The sequence below is a fragment of the Leucoraja erinacea genome, chromosome 25 (genome assembly GCF_028641065.1).
Source record: "Leucoraja erinacea ecotype New England chromosome 25, Leri_hhj_1, whole genome shotgun sequence".
NCBI classification, from domain to species: domain Eukaryota; kingdom Metazoa; phylum Chordata; class Chondrichthyes; order Rajiformes; family Rajidae; genus Leucoraja; species Leucoraja erinaceus.
This window is the reverse complement of record NC_073401.1, coordinates 13,276,706-13,289,011: the sequence shown is the minus strand read 5'-3', so window position 1 is coordinate 13,289,011 and position 12,306 is coordinate 13,276,706. Positions and strand designations below refer to the sequence as shown.

At 37.2% G+C, this 12,306-nt stretch overlaps 1 protein-coding gene across 3 annotated transcripts in view; it reads right to left on the bottom strand.

Annotated features, from left to right (window-relative positions):
- Positions 1-12,306, bottom strand: part of anapc5 (anaphase promoting complex subunit 5) — a 34,857-nt gene that overhangs the window by 2,151 nt on the left and 20,400 nt on the right. For all 3 annotated transcript variants that reach the window (XM_055655744.1, XM_055655746.1, XM_055655745.1), the window contains 5 exons: positions 11,502-11,637; positions 9,342-9,416; positions 8,115-8,236; positions 5,385-5,492; positions 2,414-2,561 (listed from right to left, as the gene is read on the bottom strand). In XM_055655744.1, the coding sequence (XP_055511719.1) occupies positions 2,414-2,561; positions 5,385-5,492; positions 8,115-8,236; positions 9,342-9,416; positions 11,502-11,637 (589 nt within the window). The remainder of the gene's footprint in view (positions 1-2,413; positions 2,562-5,384; positions 5,493-8,114; positions 8,237-9,341; positions 9,417-11,501; positions 11,638-12,306) is intronic.

The window sequence follows — 12,306 nt, the reverse complement described above, 5'->3', positions numbered from 1 at the left end:
TATTGGAATCTTGACTAAAAAACAAAGAGCTGAAGGAATTCAGCAGGCCAGACAGCATCTGTGGAGGGAAAAAAGGCAGACGATGTTTCGGGCTAGGACCTTTCTTCAGTCTGAATCAAAATGTTGTTGGGTCCTTTTCCCGCTACAGATACTGCCTGGCCTGCCGAGTTCCTCCAGCATTTTGTTTTTTGTTTATTATTCCTAAAATTAGTTCCAACTGATTACATTCACTTCCTGTGTCAGCATATGATGGCAATGTTTTCCTTTCTCCTCCATTTCCAACATAATACGCAATTTACTTTACATTTATGATCTGACATTTTATTCTATCAGGACAGACTTCAACAAAATTAACGATTTTTAACCCAGATTAACCTACCCGCTACCAAAACAAGTGACACATGTTTCCAACTTCTTCTTCAAGTTTACTTCCAATGTCTGTTGCTCCCTATATAACCATATATAACCATATAACGATTGCAGCACGGAAACAGGCCATCTCGACCCTTCTAGTCCGTGCCGAACACGTATTCTCCCCTAGTCCCATATACCTGCGCACATACCATAACCCTCCATTCCTTTCCCGTCCATATAACTATCCAATTTATTTTTAAATGATAAAAACGAACCTGCCTCCACCGCCTTCACTGGAAGCTCATTCCACATAGCCACCACTCTCTGAGTAAAGAAGTTCCCCCTCATGTTACCCCTAAACTTCTGTCCCTTAATTCTCAAGTCATGTCCCCTTGTTTGAATCTTCCCTACTCTCAGTGGGAAAAGCTTATCCACATCAACTCTGCCTATCCCTCTCATCATTTTAAAGACCTCTATCAAGTCCCCCTTAACCTTCTGCGCTCCAAAGAATAAAGCCCTAACTTGTTCAACCTTTCTCTGTAACATAGTTGCTGAAACCCAGGCAACATTATCTATCCATCAGTCTTGATCTGATCATACCTGTTCATCTTGATGGTACTTATCTATTTTCACTAGTTATCTACTATAGGCAGTCCATTCTTAACCCCAACAACCTGAGCCATCACTGCAAGGACTGGCCTATTTCTCTAATTTCATTTAGTTTTAGCTTGAGGAGAAAATATTAGTGAAAACTTCGATTTGGAGGGAAAAGTAGGAAAAGTTTACTCAACTTCTGACACACAAATATGATAGGAAATAAGTGAAATAAATAAGTTTAGATGAACAAATGGGAATTTTGAACAGAAATGTCATCCATGTTGGCAGCTATGTCCTTTTAATTTTTGAGTTTGTTGAGACAATAAACCTCTGAAAAGTTGCTTTCTTGAAAAAGTGGAATATCAGAAGAGAAATTATTAGAGCATTGAAAACTAACATATTAAGGAAACACTTCTGACTGAAGAAATATTCACATAAGCATATAATAATAATTTAGTTGAAATATCAATTTCTCCACAGACCAATCAGGAATGGTAAACTAAGATTTATATTACAAATAGCAGAATTGAAAATATCCTGGATTTAAATTGTCTTCAAGATAACAAAAATCTCAAGATACCAGCAAACGAAAATAGGCCAAAGCAGATAATAATGAAATAATCAACAGATTGTGCAGAGTATATGGAGCTATCATTCTGATTAAGGTTCTCAAACATAAAAAAATAACTTTCACTCCACATATTTGAGTACTTCCAGCATTTTACGTTTTTCATCAGGCACTTACACTGAATTAAATTGCCACCCAACAAAATCATATCTCACATGCAAGTCAATGGTGAATGCAATGTTTTTTCTTAAAATAGTCACATAACCTGCATTCAGAAAATAAATCTCTGCATTTCCTTTCTGGATAAACATCAAATAATTGGTCTTTAATTTTGGATACCATTAGCCTCGCCTGAAGGCAAGGATTAAAACAAAATAACATGGGATACAAAATATAAAATTCAGGATATTTTGGAGAATCTATGTTTATACTGGTGGTATACAATTTAAACAGCATCGCTTTCATCCAACTTCAGTCGTGGCTTCCATTGCACTTTTAAAACCTCCAGCTCTCTGAATGATTTTAAAAAAATGCAACCTTCGACTGAAGTTTGGTGAAAAAGTAGTGGTTTAAAAATAGTGTCGTCACTGCAGTACAGTGTGCTGTCGTTTTGAAATGATGTTATGTTTCTATTACTGTGCTGCACTTATTGCGAAACTGCTTCAGAGTGAATCACAATGGTCTTGTGGAGCATTATATTCCATAATTTTGTCAGGAATATCTATAGTAAAGGCATGATTTAATTTTATCAGGGTCACAAATTGCTGGTGTTCAAATGTTTAATGCACGAAGTAACCAAACCGTGTAAATTTAAATCCAAACAAAAATATGCATTCCTTGATCCATATGAAATATCTGGTAAGGTCTACACTTTATACTTGTGACAGAACTTACCTGAGAAAATGCCAAATGCAAGATGGCTTCTGATGTTAGAGGCTCCAAATGATATTCACGACTCAAAGCCAATGCTTTTAGGAGTAAAGGAACTGCCACTGCGTGACATGAGGAACGCCAGAAAAGCTCAGCCTCCAAAATAAGAACCCTACAATTATACAATTGCATACATTTTACAAAATTCACTAAGGAAGTTAATTTTCATATCTAATTTTCCAGTTGAGATAGCCAATTTTACATTTTCCTTCTTTTCTAAATCAATTTCAGCAGTTACTTTCCTAAAATAATGCAAAGTGCATCACTAGACTGCAGCCCTTGCATTTCAATCCAATGTTATAGAAAGGGCAGCCCGCTATAACTTTGATAACTGTAATACCATAATATCTGTCCATATTAGCATTTGTTTTTGTACCATGAAAAAGTCCTTTGGGTTACTTTGCATCTTGCATTACTTCTGCCTGTATAAATATCATTCAGGATTATTCTCAATCTAATATATCAAGAATCAACAATGATCCTAATAATAGAATTGGGCATGACATTTCACAACATCAAAATGCATTTATTGCTGAGAGCTGGGGAAAATTGAGGTCAGTTTCAGCACGCAGTTCCTCATTTCTGTAAAAGACATACTTGCCGATTTTTCCTCCATATTTTATTTTCAAAGCAACTGATTAAAAAAATTACATTTAAGATTGCCATTGAGAAATCTGTTGACACAAAAATTGATCCAACAAATGGAATGGCTTTGGAATAGCCAAAGCATCAATAAAGAAACAAATCAGGTTTTACAAAGGAGAGAAAGGTTGGCATATCACCTCTTCCTGGTTAAATGAATTAAGATGAGCTAAATGTCCTTCCTCAATATCATCCACAAGTTTGGTAAGGAGCAATCTAATTTTATCCAGGTTAGCAATTGCTGATGGCCAACTGTTTAAGTAGCCATACCACACAAAAGAAGAATTCCATGCATATAACATCAGGTTTATGCTCAATCTGGCCATTTTCAGGGTACCATTTAAGATCCAGAGTTGAATGAGATTCTAACAAAGATAAAGTGCCCTCCAAAATGTTTGGGACAAAGACCCATCATTTATTTATTTGCCTCTGTACTCCATATTTTAAGATTTATAATAGAAAAAAAAATTATGTGATTAAGTGTACATTGTCAGGTTTTATTAAAAAGATTTTTTATCATCATTTGGGTCCCCCCCCCCCCCCCATTTCAGGGCACCATAATGTTTGGGACACAGGAGTTTGTATTTGCTCAGGTGTGTATATTTGCCTCCTTAATGCAGGTATAAGAGCTCTCAGCAACTAATCTTTTCTCTGGTCTTTCCATCACCTTTGGAAACCTTTATTGCTGTTTATCAACATGAGGACCAAAGTTGTGCCAATGAAAATCAAAGAAGCCATTATGAGTGAGAAACAAGAATGAAACTGTTGGAGACATCAGCCAAACCATAGGCTTACCAAAATCAACTGTTTAGAACATCATTAAGAAGAAAGAGAGCACTGGTGAGCTTACTAATCGCAAAGGGACTGGCAGGCCAAGGAAGGCCTCCACAGCTGATGACAGAAGAATTCTCCCTATAATAAAGAAAAATCCCCAAACACCTGTCCGACAGATCAGAAACACTCTTCAGGTGTGGATTTGTCAATGACCACTGTCTGTAGATGACTTCATGAATAGAATTACAGATGCTACACTGCAAGATGCAAACCATTGGTTAGCCGCAAAAATAGGATGGCCAGGATACAGTTTGCCAAGAAGTACTTAAAAGAGTAACCACAGTTCTGGGAAAAGGTCTTGTGGATAAATGGCACAAAGATTAACTTATATCAGAGTGATGGCAAGAGCAAAGTAAGGAGGAGACAATGAAACTGCCCAAGATCCAAAGCATACCACCTCATCTGTGAAACACACTGGTAGGGGTGCTGTGGCCTGGGCATGTATGGCTGCTGAAGGTACTGGATCACCTATCTTCATTGATAATACAACCGCTGAGGGTAGTAGCATAATTAATTCTGAAATGTATATACACATCCTATCTGCTCAAACAAATGCCTCAAAACTCATTGGCCGGCAGTTCATTCTACAGAAGACAATGATCCCAAACATACTGCTAAAGCATCAAAGGAGTTTTTCAAAACTAAAAAATGGTAAATTATTGAGTGGCCAAGTCAATCACCTGATCTGAGCCCAATTGAGCATGCCTTTTGTATACTGAAGAGAAAATTGAAGGGGACTAGCCCCCAAAACAGCATAAGCTAAAAATGACTGCAATACAGACCTGGCAGAGCATCACCAGAGAGGGCACCCAGCAACTGATATCCACAAATCGCAGACATCATGCAGTCATTGCATGCAAAGAATATGCAACAAAACATTTAACATGACTACTTTCATTTACATGACATTGCTGTGTCCCAAATATTATGGCGTCCTGAAATGGGGGGGGGGGGGGGGGGGGGGGTAATGTATGTATAAACACTGCTGTAATCTCTACATGTTGAAACCAAAATGTATAAAAAATACCTTTTATTAAAATCTGACAATGTGCACATTAACCACATGGGATTTTATCTATTACAAATCTCAAATTGTGGAGCACAGAGGCAAATAACTAAATGATGGGTCTTTGTCCCAAACATTATGGAGGACACTGTTTAATAACTTTGTTACCAATGGGCAGCAATGATAAAATGCTTTCTTATTTGGGGCACCAGTGATAATCTGGGTGCTCACATCACAAAAAATATTTTTTTGAATTGTTAGCTCTGGATAATGTACTTTCAGATTTTCATTTTTCATCTTGTTTCATAATACTATTAATGCATGAATCGCTTTTTTACACCATAGAGAGCCAACCTTTCTTTAGACAGACTTAGAAAACTGCAAAGGAAAATGGATTTTATTGACCTATCATACCTTCATGACATTTTGAATAAGTATTCATCACCAACTTACTTGATCAACATTTCTGTCGACTTCTTTTTTTGACAATGGATTAATAATTTTTGCAGAAATCTATAAGATTCTGTGATCTGATTCTGTGCTTTCAAAACAAGTGCTTTCCTGTAAGGGCCAAGGGAAACAAGTGGATCTTTTAAAACAGTACTCTGATATTTGATGTATCATATAGACTACAACACAATCTGGTTTATATAGCATTTTTTCTTTCTAGGAGTCATATGAGACACTTCTTTATATGCAATGTGACACAAAAGCACTGATTATGGTAACTGAAACCATTTGTACTTTTATCAGTGTACTGAAAGTCAAATTCCGTATATGTTTAGTTTCAAATGAATAATGTAAACCATGCATATAATCTGTTTTCACAAGCATCATGATTAACAGCAAAATATCAAACCGCAGAACAAATGTAGTTTAGAATGAGCCAACATTTCTAGTCTTCATAATGAAAGTCAATGGAAACATATCCAAAATCAGATAATTTAAATAATTTTACTGTTCGGATTATTTATTTACATTTTAATTTGCATATATCGTGGAGATCTTGGTCAAAGACAAGATTTCCTCCCTTCTCTTAGTCCGTAAGTAGTATCTTCATTTTTGTTAAAATAAATTATCAATATGAACCATGAACTTTTATTTTCAAGAATAACTCTTGATGTAGCATCTTATCCAATGCCTTGTGGTAAACCACAGGTTTCCCCTTTATCCACATCCAATTAATTGGCTAAGCACAAATTCCCATCTCAAACCGACATTGAGTTGCCGGATTACTTTTGTTTTTTTTCTGCGTGCCCTGCTATATACTCTTTCAGGAGTGTTTCTAACAAATTACGCTATGTAGATGTTAAACTCACTATTTTGCAGTTTCAGATTCCTAATTTCTATTACAAAGATAATTCCCCTTTCATCCCTTCTGATGTCTCATTTTCACACCTTACACTTCTTTGTCTCTGTGTCTCCCTCTCCCCCGACTCAGTCTGAAGGGTCTCGACCCGCAACATCACCCATTCCATCTATCCAGAGATGCTGCCTGTCTTGTTGAGTTACTCCAACATTTTGTGTATCTTCGGTATAAGCCAGCATCAGCAGTTCCTTCCCACACACCATCATACACAAATATAAGTGTTTAGTTGCAGAAATAAATGGTGGGGGCAAGATGGATAGAACAATGGATATACCTTACAGAGCAAGGCCAAAGTTGCTGTAGTGTTGATTAAGCCACTTGGTCAATAAAGTAATAAGGGCAGTGAGAAAGTGAAACAAAAAGGCAGGTAAAACTGGTGAAGCACAGAAAAGAATTGTAGGAAATGACCAGCAGATCAAGTAATATCAATGTAGAGAAAAACTTATTATAGATGTACAATCTATTGCAGAACTAACTAATTTGATGCAAATAGAGAAAGCAAGTTACCCAAAAGTTGTCAAGTTTGAATGTAGAGTGTGGGAGGCTGTGTGTTCAGATAGAAAATGTGTTCCTTTGGCTTACATTGGATGTTTTTAGAAAAATGCAAAACAGCTCAGACAGATAGAACAGAATGTGAGTGGGACGGAGAAATAAAAGGTGCCAGGAATTTGGAATCTCGGGATCAACATACCAAACACATGCTCTGTAAATAACTTACCCAATCGGTGTTTTGTTTCTGTGATGTGGTGGAGACCAATCCTCAAGCATTGAATCCATTAACTTAAATTCAGAGTACAAGTGAATTGTTGCTTCACCTGCAAGAACTGTTTGGATTTCTGAATGGTAGGAGAGGCAAAAGTGCTGCATCTTCAGCAATTGCATGGGAAAATGCCTCAAAAATGATTGGATGGTGGAATGAAAACAAGACCAGGAAGAGCTGCAGATGCTGGTTTATACCAAAGATAGATACAAAGTACTGGAGTAATTCAACTGGTCAAACAACATCTCTGGAGAAAATGGATGGTTTTCGGGTTGGGACTCAATCAGAATCAATCATAACCAAAATGTCACCCATCTTTTTTCTCCAGAAATGCTGCCTGACCCTTTGAGTTACTCCAGCACTGTGCCTATCTTAAGCCTAAGAGTGTGGTCCTTAAGGAATACTGGAAAGGGTAGGGGAAGGGCATGGAAATTGAATCTTATTGAACTATAGTTCACCAATATCTGATCTGGGCACTTCCTACAGATCTCGCCAGCCTTTATACATCCTTTCATTTTAATTCTCAACATTCCTCATTAATCTTTCAACACATCACTAACCATCCTAAAAGGATGATGCTCTTAAGTGAATCAAAAAGAGGTACCTTGGAATTAACTCACTTGAACAGAGACTAAAGTAGTGTATCAGTAAAGGCAGGAGATTTTAAATACCAAAGACTTTACAAACTAAGATAATTACATACCAGCTGATGTCTAACAGTACAATGCCCATCCTTGTCTAGGGATAAAACTGGAGAGGACATTCAAAACTCCAATAACATTTTCAAAAAACTACCAGGCTTCCTCAATTTTAATGAAAAACATTTTTTTTAAAAAGGTACAAGACAATCAAATTGATTTAATTGTGCAAGAAATTAATCAAAAAAATCAGATGTGAGAAGATCAAATATTTTACACCATTTCATTTTAAATTATGGTCCTTTCAACAAACATATTGAACAATTTACATCTTTAAGTGCAAAATGTCTTGGTATAAAGTTAATAATATTCATCTTGTTCTGAACTAGTTTGGCAAGGCTATGGCTTGCACTTACCTATAAAGTCCTTCTGGCCCATTAAGTGCAGCTATTCCAGGAACGAGGGAGTCAGCTATATGGTACTTCCCATCACACATAGCTCGATTAAACTGTATATTTTGATCAAATAGCATCCATAGCTTTCAGGAACAAGAATAAAACATTAAAAGGCGCTATACATGAATATTGCCATTACATGTATTTAGAAATCCTAATGCAGCAATTATTAACCAGCATTAAATATAGTGATTTATACAAATTTGTTACACATCCACTTATTGAACCCTACATGACTTTGTAAAATTCCTAAAACTAAATTTCTTAGTTCATAATCATACAGCATATTTAAAAGAAATCCTTATCTTTGCTGAACGTACTTGTACAGCCTGTTAGATCATGTACTGCCAAGGCTCCCATACCAAGGCATTGTCAAGGACTGGTTTCAATTAGATTCTCCTAAACATTTCAAAGATGTGCAGATGTAGAGGGAAAAAAAACCCTGGGTCTGGTAAATTCAAAATCAAATATGTCTTCATTTTTTTTTACCAAATGCCTTTCAACTAGTCATATTTAACATACGAGTAGCAAATCTCACCGACTTCTTGGTCAAATCCATTGAAATATGCAACATACAAGAAGAGAGTGGAGTTGCCACAATCTGATCTTTGATACCCTCATCAACAAAAGTAAGACTCAGTGCTATCTCTCAATCACAAACCAGCGTGGCTGGGAATCTGAGCATTGATGGATTGATGTTTAATTATTAGGAGGGTTCCTGTCTCACTCTCTTCTTGGCTTCTGTTTCTAATATGTTGAGGAAGGGGAGGGAAGTGGAAATGTAGCAGATCATGGTCACAAACCCATAATCTAACTGTGATGCCAGCAGTCTAATTCCATCCAGACGAATGGCTAAAACCGCAGCAAGAATTTTATGTAAGTATTCGAAAAGCAGATCATACATTTGTCAATCTCCAGACATTACATAAGCAGCTATCTGCAGGATTATCCAGATATCAATTAAGGACAACTCTATTTTCCATAATTATAGATTCCTTGCTTAAAAGAAACACAATATCTATTTTTTAAATATTTGTACAGTAAAAGTATTTGTCAAATAATTCTCCTTGTACACAATGGAGCAACAAAATTATGTATATTTACATCACGTGTGAAATGAAAAATAAGTTAAGAAATATCAAAATGTTTTTGTTTGCATTAAACAGCAGACAGAAAATTGTTGTATACCTTTGCATGCTGGCTGTGGGGAGGAAATCGATCTTTTAAGTGTTTCAGGATTTCAGACGCGGCCAAGTAATAGCCCTACGTCCAAAAAGAAAACATGCATTATGCACAATCGAGTATATACCCAAAATTGAATCATCACAGCATTTTTGATGTTAGAGTCTGTCAATAATTTCATTAATAGAGGAACTATTCAGTATCAGTTCCTCTGGATTGGAGGGTAGCTAATGTTGTCCCACTCTTTAAGACAGAGAGAAAGCAGGGAATTATAGACCAGTTAGCCTGACATCGGTGGTGGGGAAGATGCTGGAGTCAATAATAAAAGATGAAATAGCAGCACATTTGGATAGCAGTAGCAAGATTGGTCCAAGTCAGCATGGATTTACGAAGTGGAAATCATGCTTGACTAATCTTCTGGAAATTTTTGAGCATGTATCCAGGATAATGGACAAGGGAGAGCCAATGGATGTTGTGTACCTGGACTTTCAGAAAGCATTTGATAAGGTCCCACATAGGAGATTAGTGGGCAAAATTAGAGCACATGGTATTGGGGGTAGAGTGCTGACATGGATGGAAAATTGGTTGGCAGACAGGAAACAAAGGGTAGGATTTAACGGGTCCCTTTCAGAATGGCAGACAGTGACTAGTGGGATACCGCAAGGCTTGGTGCTGGGACCACAGCTATTTACAATATATATTAATAATTTGGATGAAGGGATTAAAAGTAACTAGCAAATTCTCTGCCTCAGAGGGCGGTGGAGGCTGGTTCTCTGGATGCTTTCAAGAGAGAGTTAGATAGAGCTCTTAGGGATAACGGAGTTAAGGGATATGGAGAGAAGGCAGGAATTGGGTACTGATTGTGGATGATCAGCCATGATCACATTGAATGGCGGTGCTGGCTCAAAGGGCTGAATGGCCTTCTCCTGCACCTATTGTCTATAACTGATTTGAAAGGGATTTATTGATCTGAAAAGTACAAATCAGATTTGACAAATGTATTCAAGTCTCAATGTTTCCTTAGAATATACAAGGTGTCCCAATATATACACAAGGATTTCTGGATTGTATATATGCAACAGGTCAAATTCAGTGCGGATAGGGGACAAGTCATCCTCTGCGATAATCCTCAACACGGGGGCTCCGCAAGGATGTGTTCCGAACCCCCTTCGTTACTCCTTGTATACCCATGACTGTGCAGCCATGTACAAAACTAATTCCATTTTCAAATTCGCAGACAACACCACCATTGTGGGTATCAAATAATAATGAGACGAAGTATAGGAAGGAGATCGAGAACCTCATGTGCTGGTGTCAATCCAAAAACCTTTCTCTCAATGTCAGCAAGACAAAGGAGATAGTGATCAACTTCAGGAAGTGAAGCAGAACACATACCCAGTTTGCATAGACAGTGCAGAAGTAGAGATGGTTGAAAACTTTAAATTCCGAAGAGCCAATATCACCAACCACTTCTCCAGGACCATCGAATATTGAAGCAATGACCAAAGAAAGCACACCAACGCTTTAACTTCCTTAGAAGGCTTAGGAAGTTTGGTATGCTCTCTACAACTTTCAACAAACAAAATTACTTTTTTTTTTCATTTCACAGTCACTAAAACAAGTGGTATTGTAATTATGTACTTTTCAGAAGTGATCTACACATTTTGTTTGTTACTTGTAAGCTTACATGTGTGCAATTTTATATTAAAATGTAGTTTAGATCTGTTTGGTCCATTAACTCGCAGGCACTTTTTAAGTGCACATTTTGATTATTTTCCATTCTACCATTGAGATATAAAGTCTATTAGAGACTTTATTTACAGTTCTATGATTCTACAGACCCTGGCTGGGAACCTGGGGCTCAACAAAATTGTTCCCAACTGGGCTCCGCACCTCCTAAGTCCGGCCCTGTCCCTTAGTATGTATCTATACACTCTAAATAGCTTGAGTGTAATCATGTGATCGTCTTTTTGCTGACTGGATAGCAAGCAACAAAAGCTTTTCACTGTACCTCTGTACACGTGACAATAAACTAAACTGAACTGATTTGCACCAGATTCCAGCACGTGCAGTTGCTTGTGCCTCCCACTTAAATTGTTTGATATGTATATCTAGGTGATAATACCCCCAAAAAGTACAGACAAAACTCCATAAGAGCAAACTAACCTGTTCTGCATGAAGTTCTGCCAAGTGGCAAAGTACCACAGCCATTGCCTCAGTGTTATTTTGATGGGTATCCATGTTTACAGACTCCAAACTGTGCATGTATAGAAGAAGCTGTGTTTGTTGCAGTGCCATTGTGCTGCAACAATGAAAATGAAACAACCATTACTGCAATTAGGTTTTTTTTTAAAGAAATCATGGCAGAACATTTTTAGCAAATCTGTTGTGTGCTACAAGAGACAAGGAAGCATGCAACTGCAGAACCAGAGTGCAAATTCAGCATCAACCCTGCTCTGGATTAATACTAAACACAGAAATGGGGACAAGTAAAAAGTGCTCTGTGATTCACTATGAAAAGATATGAATACTAAAAAGAGAACTGTTGTGAAGGTCCCTCTCCCCTTGGCCAACAAATTACTTTTCTGATACTCACAAGAGAGTACGTACAGGCACCTTGTGTTTTCCGCATGTTTGATTTATGAGTTTTAAAAATAGCGTGCTTGTTCCTTTAACACAAAAGCTTGATTTACACGCTGATTTCCGAATAACGCGCTCAAACTTACTGCTGACAGCATAGGCATGTATAGGTTTAATTTACACATTTATTAATTACCCACCATTTTTCCAAGCACGTAACCCCTGCATAAAATGCAAGGTGCCTGTATTTGACTAAACAAGGCGTGTTTATCATTTATCATTAATAAATGTTTATTCGTGTTTATTCGTTTATCATTAATAGGAAGCTGGAAAACAGCTCCTTCCAAGTTAGACAGGATCCAGTAGCACATCGTCTTCAGCCTTGCTTGGT